Below are 12,500 nucleotides of genomic sequence, written 5' to 3'. Positions count from 1 at the left end.
GGTTCCGTTGGATGAAGGGTAAAAAACTAAAACAATTACATGTACATAATGTAGCTTCTTCTCTTTTGTCAGAAACAGGGGTCCAGATTCTACTGACTGATATCTGTATTACCATAAATTTCTGAAAACATTATTATTGCTGGGAGAAAATAATTTAATGTTATTTTTGTCTCTTCATCAATACATGTAGGTACATGTTAATTTAGAGCAAAGCCAAGTTAGGGAGACTATTGATCGAGTTACGGCGGGTCTAATGTGCAGGTCGCAGGTCACGGGTTGCATGTCATTGTTTCACCAAATGAATACAGAAAGTATCCTAAACATTCATAAAAGCTAACCTTAGGCCTAAAAACTGTTGTTTAGGCCAAATTAGGTCTAAGGTTAGCTTTTAAGAATGTTTAGGATACTTTCTGTATTGGTGAAACAATGACCTGCAACCCGTGACCTGCGACCAGCAACCTGCAAATTAGACCCGCCGATCGAGTTAGGAGTTGAGTTGAGTTTGAGTTGAGTTTGAGTTAAGATTGAGTTAAGATTGAATTACATGTAAAATTGAGTTAATATTGAGTTACGGTTTTTGGCATTTTTGGCACTTAAAACTAATAAATATTACTTGTAGAAGTCACTGGGAAGACCATGAAACACCGTTTTCTTGAAGTGCACAGATGTTATTTGCAAAATGGTTTTAAACTAGTAATCAAAACAATCTTCAAATTTCATGCACTGCAGTATTCTTGTTTACCAGTTCACCAGTTTTAGCACTTGGACTCCTTCGATTTGACTACTGCCTGTTTTGCTGTTATGTGGTCTCATCGATCAGTAGGCCCTTCAGAAGATTATGCAAAGCCAACCACATGGCTGATGGAAAGACCAGACCACAACAGTGCACCATACTCTTTTTAACTAGTGTGTGTGATCTTTAAAATCCCACAGAGTTTATGAACATTGGAAGGTTGTTATTCGCAAAGACTTGAAAGTCTAACCATTTTCGGATGTTATTACAAAGGCGGCACTTTCTCCTCAGTTATTTTTAAATTAAGAACCTGAGTGTTGCGGGTCCGGCCGGAGTCGATCTCACAATCTCCTGCATAACAAAGTGAGCCACCGGCACGCGGTTGTTCCTTCTAGCGATCAAGTCTATCGACGCAGAAAAGATGTCTTCTTGTACATTGTAAGGTTTGATGGGATTTACTGTTAAGCCAGTTTATAGCCCCAGCGGCTAAACGGTGAAAGGTACTGTTTGTCGTCCAGCAGCATGATTTTCATGATCGGTTATCACACAAAATGTTGTTGGAACAAGTGAGCCGCATAAGGGGTTTATGTGAAGATGGAATCCGGAACCTGGAACGTGTTTTTTCCCTTACTGACCCTAGCCTATGAAGTGACTTAGTCAGTTCTCATTTATGTACTTGCAAAAACAAAAGAAACCGTGCACGAAAAACTAGAATTAGTTAACAAGAAAATAAATAAATAAAGAAATAAATAATGAGAAATAACAGTAAACTGCTTTATACAACATGATTTAAAGCGGTACAAGATTAGGATAACAAAAGTGTAGACAGAAAGAAATGCCTTAGCGATTTGTACAGATCTTAGACATACTTTCAATTTCAATACTCTGATTTCAAAACTTGTTTGTAGACCTTTTTTTAACCGGTTGAGTAGGGATCCAGACGGACAATTTTTAATTAACAATTAGAGATCACCACTTCGAACGCTTGCAGCCAACGACTCTTTGGTTAACTATCAACATTCCACTGTGTGAGAACCAGAACCTGGACTGCGCAAAGATCCCAAGTCTTACCGTTTAGAAACGGGCATTACTAAACACAGGAACGGAACAGAATGGAACAGAACGGAATACTGTATACTGGAATAAACCGGAATTCCGTATATCTCCCTCAAATATGGATCATGGGAAGCAGGCAAGCATTTATTTGGGTGTCATTCCGCCTCTTTCTGGTATATTCCAGTACCATTCTTGTTTATTCCGTCTCATTCCGTTGTCATTAGGTTTTATTCCAGAGTCATTCCGCCTTGTTCCGGCATATTCCGCTTTATTCCGGTATATTCCGCTTTATTTGTGTGTCATTAAAGTGTCATTCCGGGTCGTTTCGGTATATTCCGATACCATTCTTGTTCATTCTGTCTCATTCCGGTGTCATTCCGGCATATTCCGGTTTATTTCGGTATATTCTGTTCCATTCTGTTCCATTCCTGTGTTTAGTTATGCCCTTTAGAAACAGGAAACAGAAGGTGAGCGAAACAAACTTCATTTGATGGTGTTTTCACTGATTAGTAACAACTCATATTTTAGAAAGGGACCAGTATAGATTCCGAAAAAAAATGCGAATCGCATCCGTGACCTTCCTAGTCTCAAAGTAAACATGTGTGACACTCTTCCATAACCAGGCACTATGACACAATCCAGGCTGCAGGTCTAAAACATGGGTCACTTTTGACGGGGTACTTGTTGCAGGTCATTATTTTACCTTTTGGAAAGTAGGTGTCACCATCTTTTTGGCTGGGATTGTAGCTAGTCAGGTGTTTTCTTCTCTCGTTTACGGCATTCTTGTGATGATCGACCATGATGCCGGACGACAAATACGGTTCATCGTTTAGCTGCCGGGCCGGCTTTAACTGGCTTAGCAATAAAGTCTATGTATCCCTCTAAGAAGGTATCGTTTTGACGTTGACAGAGTTAACAGCAGCAACGAGAATGATTCTGTGAAAGTTGTAATAATTATAAGATTGTTTTGATAATTGGAAAGCCATGCCATTTTGCAAAATTTTATGCAAATATATCTTTCAACGCGGAGAAAACAGTTTTCGAAGTGACTTGTACTGAATATTTACTACATGTACTTTTAATTGCGAAAAACGCCAAAAACTGTAACTCAATCTTAACTCAACTCAACTCATAACTCGATGAATAGCCAATCCCCAAGTTAGGACCTGTAGTTTTGAAAGCTTACTAGCCCCACAGAGTGTTAAGTTTTGAATGGCATCATACAATTGTACTGGGAGGGGTGGGGGCCTCATGTTTAGTGCGCTCGACTCCGGATCGAGTAGTTTGGGTTCGGGTCCTGGCCAGGGACATTGTGTTGTGTTCTTGGGCAAAGGTACTTTTGCATTATCAGTTGAGAGTGCTGTCAACATTTTTATTTTGCCTTTAAGCCCCGAGGGGTTCCCCATTGACGAGTAAAATCGTCTGGCGTTAGACAGAGTAAAATCTATAAGTGCCATTTGGCACTATCGGGGCTGAAAGGGTTAAACGGGGACATAGTTTTTTCACGCTGTTAGCTTAACCCTTTAAGCCCCGAGGGGTTCCCCATTGACGAGTAAAATCGTCTGGCGTTAGACAGAGTAAAATCTATAAGTGCCATTTGGCACTATCGGGGCTGAAAGGGTTAAGCTTTGCAGCATAATTATTTTAAATGTTTTGCTCTTTCACATGCTTTTAGGAATTGTCATCGTACTGCTCTCGTGATGTCAGAGTTGCTGATGTTGCACAAGGAAACCTTTCCAGCACAAAGTAAACAGCTGCTCTGTCAATCATACTCTTTTTGTTTTTTCACCAAATGTCATGCATGTACATGTACGTAAGAAGTATGCTACTAGCAGTGAGCACATGTACATGTACATAAAACGTGGATAAATCACACAGCCTAAAGAGCTTGCCATGGGCTTCATCAAGTGATATTAAAATTCATGAACATTCTATGAAATGAAGTCTTTACTAGGGACCACTATAATTATATACACTTTGCATGATTGTACACTGTGCCACATCCCATGGATTTAGATTTGTCTACCATTAGGCAGTTCTCATGGTGTCATGACAATATACATGTAATTATCTAGTAGCTCAAAGAAGTCACTAATTTACAAGAACACATCTGGCAGATGAATAAGCTTGTAGGATTTCTTAGTCAAGGAGCCATTGAGGTACAGCTGTTTTTTGCATTTTCTCAATATCCCTTTGCCGCTCCGAAGGAAAGTGAACTAGTCTAAGAGATGTTTCAAAATCAAAATAGTAAAGGACTGCATGTAGAGTAGCTAAACTGGGCCAAGTTCAGTTGTTGAATGAGGATGATGCATGCGCTCTAAAAGAAGACAAACCAAATCTGAATCAAACAAAATGTACATAATGCAAAATGAGGTTGAAAATAAAATGATCACCAGGCTATCAATTTACATTATGAAATATTATTCAGTGTATGTCATGATTTTTTCAAAGGTCCCTCTTAATGGAAGGCCCAGACATTGTTGTGGGAACACCAAGTGTATTGCTGGGTCATGTACAAGCTAAGGTGCAGTATCATTTTTTAATAATATTAGAGCATTACTGGAAGGAAGAAAAGATGAAAAGTAATTTGGGGCCAAGAGATTCCTGTACACTGTTCATTTGCAAGGTACAAAAAATCCAAAGTCACTTGGAATTTTTGTCTCAGTTCCCTGATTTCTTGCTTTCGTATTTTTTTTGGTTTTGATGCCAGTTTAAACAAGTCAGTTAAAAGGTTAAAAAGTGCAAGTGAGTAATCTTATGATTTCTAAAGACATACATGTACATGTAGAAACTTAGTTTAATGATTTTGAAAATTCTTGCTTTATTTACCTGTAGAATCTTGATCTCAAAGTCAGTCTCCAGATGCTGGTCATTGATGAAGCAGATCTTGTGTTTTCTTATGGCTATGAATATGACTTGAAAACATTATTGAGGTATATAATAATGATATCCTTCCATACCAATTAATGATGACAATAATTATGATGATCTCATCATCATCATCATTCTCATCCACTGTATAGTATGTTGAGGTTTCATTTGTTCAAAATTTGTCAAACTACATGTATAGTTCAATTTTAATTTTTTCTTTGTTTCAGGTAATGATAATGAATACATGTAAGAGCAGAAACCCATAAGAGTTGAAACGTGTAACAGCCCCTTGTGTGCTGGGAAACAAGCTTCTGAATATTCAATTTGCTAAGTACCATATTTGGCACAACACGAGCGCCGGGTCTCCAAATATCATACTTTGCACTGCAACATTCACCCAATCAGTTTACACTGAATATTCGGAAGCTGTGAACGCGCGTTATACGTTTCAACCCTTATGGGTTTCTGATATGAGACAAAGAAAATGAAAATTGATTTGTTTTGAAATTTTTGAACCACAACATACATGTACATTGTATACATGTAAAATACCCCAAACATTGATACGTTTAGTGGTGTTAATCAAACTACTTTTAAATAATTATATTTTTAACCAACTTTCAAAACATTTCAAGAATTTCATCAAGGTACAGTATGGCATTCCAAGCCACAATCTTCATATGCAGTAGGTGGAGAACTGGTGTTAATATTCATAACAATATTTTCTTAATACTTTATTGCCCAACCTTGTCCAATGTTCCCTTTGCAGAAGAAAATCTTTAGAAGGAGTTTAGTTTGTACACTAATGGACTCCTCTCTTTTATATGACTTTTTTACACATATATTATAATATATTGTGAAAATTATCAATTTAAGAAATTTTTTGCTAATTTTTATCTTTAACTGTTGACTTTAGTCATCTTCCAACAATTTATCAAGCATTTTTGATGTCTGCAACATTTAGTGAGGTGTGTATTGTGCTTCATTAGAATGAAGTTGGTCAAAATTATTAGTTTGCAGCTGTTTGTCTATTTTTATGTTACATTGTATTAATGTTGTTGCATAAAGGCTCTTTTGTTTTACATTTACCTGTCAAAAACTTGGAAAACCTTTGGATTCCAACTAGTGAGCAGCAAATTAGGGAGCAAGACTCCAGGGCCATGCTCCCGCCATTCCAGCCACCAAACCTCGCGTTGTGCCGTCCACTCAGTTTTGTGTCTGGAATGGTGCGTAACCCCAGAGTCTTGGTCCCTTTGCTGCTTAGTGTGCAGAACTTATAGTATTAGCAGTTTTGCATTGTTGCTAAGATATGACTGCAATAATTGGTTCTGAACATGAACACAAGGGGATGTTTCATCCTACATGTGTAACAGTTAAAGTTTGAACAAGGAGGTTTAAAACAGATCTAAAAATGTTAAAACTAAATTTTCGACAAACAAGTTTCTGCGGCCTTCTTCAGAGGAATGTAAAACTCTGCAAGTCACTGGATGCAAATATGTAACAAAAGACTGTCACATCATTGTTCGTTGCTCCTAAGAGAGGAAACTAGTGATGCGTAAACCCTTGTTATCCTTGTAGATCCTTGTTATTGTATTTTGTGGAATGGATACATGTACCTCCATTCATGAAATCGCTTTTTTTCAGGATGTTTCAGCTCTTAAGAAACTTGTCCTTCACAATCCAGTGAGTGCCATTTTCTTTAGATACAACTGTAGTTAATTTAGGACGTTCTATTTCAAGTCTTTTGGTAATGATTATTATTTTTGTTTGTCTTCTGTCTTGAAAACCAAGAAGATGATCTTTAACAAATCTAAGTCTATTATTGTCCCAGGAAATGTAAAGGTTACACCCAATCTGAGTCAGATCAAGGCGGGTGTACTTGGTCCAATTGACTTGTGCCGAACCGTCCATGGGTTGGTCCATGTTATGGGAAGTCAGTTTGCAAGGGAGGGTAGAAAATGTTAGCAGAGCGACTCAATCCAATCGACTGGAATCAATTTGTCAATCTGATTCAACCCGTCTTGGATTGCAGAGTCGACTTGAGTCCATCGGACAGCAGCAGGACTTGGGGTGCCTTTGTGCCTTAGGCAAGACCACAACACTAGTAACAGTGTGTGTGGATTTTTGATCGTACCACAAGAAGACTTGAAAGTCCAACCAATGGCATATTTGATTATGAAGCCATCAATTTATGCTCAGTTATTCAAATGCCCTGAGTGTTAGTCTAGGCAAAGAGACTGGACTCTTCTTGCCATTGAAAATCCAGTTATTTACAGTGTAATTTCACACTACATGTACATGTAGTCTCTTGAGGCACCCCACCCTTTTATTTTTATTTAATTTTTACTCCAGGGGTACAATTTACCTGTAGGTGTACTGGTGTAGGAAACGTGAAAAGAAAAGCGAAAACCCCACCTACATGTACATGTATCAGCTGCAAAAAAAGTGTACATCAACAGAACAACACATACATTAGGCGCACTCTGCTAAGTACAAATTTAAAGTAGAAATCTCCGCAAAGGTGGAACACATGTACATGTACGTGTACGTTGATACGTTGCTGTACATGTACCGCAAATTTGATGACAATGAAACAAAGAGAGTGATAATCAATCTTGACAATTTCATCTTGTCATTGGCTTGCTTACAAACTTTCAACATGCATCTACATTTATAAATTGATGTAGATTTATTTTGTTGTGAGAATATTCTTGATCCGAAAACCCCAACCTTTCAGTGTTAACTGGTTTTATCATTTGTTTTTGAATACCTTTTGCATTTTGAAATGATATACATGTAGTTGTTACTGTAACAGTAACATGGTTTTCTTTTTTGTTTGGCAGGTTATCCTAAAGCTCCAAGACTCACAACTTCCATCTGATGACAAACTGACACAGTATTTTATAAAGTGAGTTTTGTGAATGATTGTTCTTTTTATTGAGAGGGGCAAGGGACACAAGAGGACAGTCCGCAAGAAGTGACACATGCTAGTAATGAATGCGTTTGCTTCTCTGAAGCCATGTTTAATATATTTTTTTGCAAACTTCCAATTTTCGGTGTACATGACTGTATATTCCCATCTGATACTTTTGGAAAATCTGTTAACTTAGATCTTGCCACTTATATGATACTAAACTTTTAACCATTTTTTGTGTTAAATTTACACTTTGCTTTGTATTTGCTGTGCATGTACATGATCCATTGTGCGACCGACAAAATAATAATTATCAATTGCAAGCTGGTGACAGGCATGAAGTTATTGAAAATTTTACGCCACAAATGCTTTTGTACCTGTGTTTTTTTTTTAATTGGATTTCAAGGCACTTTGTGATATAGTCAAAGTAAAGATGGATCCATGTTATGACTGATATGTATCACACAGTGCAAAAAGTTGCAAAATTAATGTAAAATATGTCAAAAATGTAAAAATTGGTTTTCTTTTGTAGTGCATACAAAGGCATCACATCAGTTATTTACAGTGCAACTGGGAAAACCTGTGACAACAATTTCTGTCCAATCATGCAGTAGTTGTGGGAGGTGGGGTGGACTCCTGTTTAGAGTGCTGGACTCCGGAACGAGTGGTCTGGGTTCAGGTCCTGGCCAGGGACATTGTGTTGTGTTCTTGGGCAAGACACTTTACTCTCATTGTGCGTCTGTCCACCCAGGTGTATAAATGGGTACCGGTGAAAATGCTGGGGGTAACCCTGCGATGGACTTTCATCCCATCCAGGGCGGAGTAGAAATACTCCTAGTCGCTTCATGCTATGGAAACCGGAGATAAGCGCCAGTCTGATGGGCCTTTCTACGCCTGTAACAGAGACTTTACTTTTTTTACGCAGTAGTTTGTGTAAAAGCAGTTTTTGCAAATAAAATAGATAACTGAACAATTTTTTTCACCAAAGAAAAATTAATAATTATTTAATGTCCTTTCTTACAATGTACCTTGCAACAACATTTTAAGCAAAATTTGGCCTTTTTGACTTTTTGTTTCCATTACATGTAACTAAGCGTGACTAATAACAGTCATTCAGGTTTTGGCGCATGAAATTCTCAAACATGATTGGCTTAAAAACAATAGGTTTTCATGGTTTTCCTGGTTGCACTGTAATAACACAGGTTTGGGCAGGCTATAAACAATGAGGTCTTTACATGCATGTGTCTGGTGGTGTCACTAACTGTTTTTTAACTAGTTGTTTAAGCTGAGCAGCAATGACAAAATTAATCATACTTCATGGACCCTTTTTTTCTAGATGTGAAGCTGATGAGAAGTTCCTCTTGATATATACACTGCTAAAATTAAAGTAAGAGGAAATAATTTATTATAGTACATGTAACAGTACACTATAAAGTATCGGTACATGTAGATATAATTATCATTTACTGTAATATTGTGTTTCCGGCAAACATTAGGCCTTAATTTGCATTTTGCCAAAAATCAATTGATAGAACTTAAATTGGCTGTCTCAAAAGAAAGAGGAAAGTTAATTATTGAAATTTACCGTACAGTATGTTCCATGTAAAGGCAAGGCAAAATCTCAGTGTTGTTAGAAAGAATAATTAAAAAAGTGTACAGGTGAGCGTACGCTGACGTCACAACCAAAATTTCTTGGATGGATACATTGTAGTTTACCACATTTTCTTAGCATGAGGAACTCCACTAAAAATTCCTGTTTCTCAAGGGGCGGCACTTCATATGGCAGTTCTGAAGGAGGCATTGCAGCAGTGTGTGCCAGTGGTTAGGGGGCATGCATTGAGATCCGGGGATTTCGGGATCAAGACACGTTCTGGCCACTGGTTGAATCTGTTCCTGATATTCCCTGGTTGAACTTCTCAGCTGCACTTGTAAATAGCCAACTAGCCTGCCTCCGGCCAGTTGGGATTCTTAACAGTTGTTGTTGTTGTTCTGTTCTGTCATGATTGTGTTTCATTGGCCCTGAAAACCCCCTATGGGGAGTGGTCAATTGAGTGTGCTGCACATATTGTAAGGGTGTCAATTAATGTTTGCAGGAATATTTAATTTTTTTTTGTGTTTTCTTTGTTTTTAGTCTTGTTCAAGGAAAAACTATTTTTTTTGTCAATGGAATTGATAGGTGTTACAAGTAAGTTGCAAATTATATTGTAACAGTAAAATGAATGGCCAGTTTCTTGTTCTGAGAATGTTTGTGCCTTGGTTGACGAAACAAAAGCTGGCAAAGTTAATGAGTTTATTATAAATTATCAGTATTTTGTTTCATTGTAGTACTGTACATGTAATTTCAAGTATCAAATATTTGAGTCAATGAATCAATGAGTCGTGAGTCAATGAGTCAATGACTTAGTGCAGTTACGCTTACCCATAAAATGAAAGCTAAAATTTCAGAGAGTGCTTAGGCCTAATCATTTCTATACTGCTATATTGACTGAGTCTCATTGACTCATGACTCATAAATCATTGGCTCATTGACCATTTGACTCATAAAACATGGGACCTCGTACTGTACATCACCTCCTTATACAGTATGAATTTAACAATAAGATTGGGGCTAATGATTCATATAATTATAGCCCACGTATACATTTGTACATGTAGATCACAAACCATTGTTAACAATATTCTTCTAAATAAATTATTGTTTGGACGTCCTTTGTCTATTTCGATGTAATTATGGTGATTTCGGCATAGTTAGTCGAGAGGAACTAGTTAGTTAGTCGACGAAATATGATTTGGGCTAACAAATGGCATTTTGTTGGTAACATAACTTAAGGTTTGTACTTCAACCAAGTTGATGCTATTCTGATTTCAAGATTGAAGAGTGCAACTTTACCATTCAAATGTTGGATCTTGAATCATAACTTTGTAAATTCATAATCATTAATTTTCAAACAATTTAAAAGTGGTCTTCTTTTGCAGACTGAAACTCTTTCTTGAACAGTTCTCCATAAAGGCATGTGTGTTAAATTCAGAACTTCCACACAATTCCAGGTAACATTAATTTTCAATATTTCTTGCATTTAATTGAACTGTAAAAATAAAAATACGTAGTGTAAGCTACGTGTAGTTTATTAATTTAACAGAGGTGTTTGTTCATCTCTTGATTGTTTGAAACCGAGAAGTTACTACAGATGCTGACTTTTGTTTTGTAATGTACATACTGTACCTTTGCTCAGACAAACATGGATTGTTGCTGTACTTTTTCATTGTTATATTTAGAAAGTTGTATCAATTCTTTATGGTGTGGATGTTGGGGCTCAGTAGACCATTTTCTTCTGAATCCTCCTACATAGACACAGAGGTCACCAGTAATGCACGCCCCACCACCAAATCTCCACCAAAATTATATTAATAAGTGGTTTTTGCCCTTCTTCATTTCAATGATGACGGCTTTTTCATTGTGTTGATGCTGGATTACTTTGTTTTTATTTTAGATTACACATAGTTGAGGAGTTTAACCGAGATATTTATGACTACATCATAGCTTCTGATGAAAGTGTTTTCGAAGCTGTTGCTTCAACATCATCCAGTATCCTTTTTCGCAACAGAGAAAGAGCCCCATGTTGAGTCGAGTTTCGAGGATTGAGTCGAGACTGTCAACTTACCTTTGAGCGTTAATGTATCACTGCTTCATACTGTACTTCAAAAGACAAACAAACAAACCGCTTAAGTCCTGTAGAGTGTGAAGTTTTTTCTGGTTAGTTTGGTCGATAAGTTCAAGTTGTGCAAGAACAAAAGAACATCACGGTGGTTTGGACGAATAATTCGCCTGTTTGGTGTAAAACAAAGGAAACTGTAAGCAGTTCTTTTGTTCTTGTGCATTACGTCGAACTTGAAGTCTAATTACATGTTAGTCTAATATACAAGAAATCTCCTTAACGGTTAAATCATCAGCAAGTGTAACAAAAAAGAAAAAGTGAGTGCAATAAAAAAAACATTACAATGTTTGCCTATGTGAATTGCATCATGATTTCCACTGCAGGGGTAAAATTGTTGAATTTAATGAAAATAAAATATTTTATTTGTCAGGAGAAAGAAAGACAAAGAGTATGGAGTGTCGAGAGGAGTGGACTTCCAAGGTATGTGTCAAAATTACTTTTTAAGAAGCATTTTACAATACTTATAGACCTTATGCAAAAATGGCTGCCTTTAAATTATTCTTTTGTTCATATTCAACATAGCCCAACTAACCTCGTTCGGGATAACAAATTCTTTAGAATTTTTGTCTCAAAAACGAGGTTAGTTGGGTTATTTTGAATATGAACAAAAGAATAATTTAAAGGCAGCCATTTTTGCATAGGTTCTATTAGGCTACAGCTGGAGGCTTGATTAGTTTTGAAGAACCTTGTAGATTGCACAGGGTGTTATCCCATGAGGCCAAAGAACATGGGTAATAATGCCCTCAGAGCTCCACAGTTGTGAAAATCACATGAAAGCCGAATCGCAGAGAGTTTCAGACTGGCTTAACACCGAACCCTGAATCAGGACACCTCACTTGTGATTAGAGGGAGTGGGCCAAATTCTCCCCTCCCCCCCGGACAATAATAATGAATCGTTATTGGCATTCATATTTCTCCTTCGTCAACCCTACACAACATGGTCTTTTCTTAAAGTTGAAACAAATGAATAAATCAAAACGTATTCCATAAAGCTGGATCAAGTGGCAGATATAAAGCAGTCAAGGTCTTAACAATACATGTTATTCTTGTTGAAATAAGCAATCTCGTACCCAGAGTCCTCGGGCTTCTTGGCCAGCGGGTGAGCGCCCGGAGAGACTCTGGGATAATCGACTTGAACTATATTTTTGATTGGCCGCTTGCGTAACTATGAAAGTCCGACAGGAAGTCGGTAAGTAATTCGGAAGCCCCA

General features: G+C 37.3%; 1 protein-coding gene across 1 annotated transcript in view; it reads left to right on the top strand.

The window, feature by feature from the left end:
- LOC138040956 (probable ATP-dependent RNA helicase DDX56) overlaps positions 1-12,500 on the top strand; it is a 26,114-nt gene that overhangs the window by 4,623 nt on the left and 8,991 nt on the right. The window contains exons 6-17 of the mRNA XM_068886693.1: positions 3,465-3,535; positions 4,241-4,313; positions 4,625-4,722; positions 5,577-5,628; positions 6,305-6,343; positions 7,504-7,568; positions 8,911-8,961; positions 9,706-9,759; positions 10,551-10,622; positions 11,066-11,160; positions 11,526-11,547; positions 11,661-11,710. Coding sequence (XP_068742794.1) covers positions 3,465-3,535; positions 4,241-4,313; positions 4,625-4,722; positions 5,577-5,628; positions 6,305-6,343; positions 7,504-7,568; positions 8,911-8,961; positions 9,706-9,759; positions 10,551-10,622; positions 11,066-11,160; positions 11,526-11,547; positions 11,661-11,710 — 742 coding nt within the window. The remainder of the gene's footprint in view (positions 1-3,464; positions 3,536-4,240; positions 4,314-4,624; positions 4,723-5,576; positions 5,629-6,304; positions 6,344-7,503; positions 7,569-8,910; positions 8,962-9,705; positions 9,760-10,550; positions 10,623-11,065; positions 11,161-11,525; positions 11,548-11,660; positions 11,711-12,500) is intronic.

The sequence above is a fragment of the Montipora capricornis genome, chromosome 3 (assembly GCF_036669925.1).
Source record: "Montipora capricornis isolate CH-2021 chromosome 3, ASM3666992v2, whole genome shotgun sequence".
Classification (NCBI taxonomy): domain Eukaryota; kingdom Metazoa; phylum Cnidaria; class Anthozoa; order Scleractinia; family Acroporidae; genus Montipora; species Montipora capricornis.
Note: the sequence above shows the minus strand (reverse complement) of the source record. Positions and strands in the feature narration are given on the sequence as shown.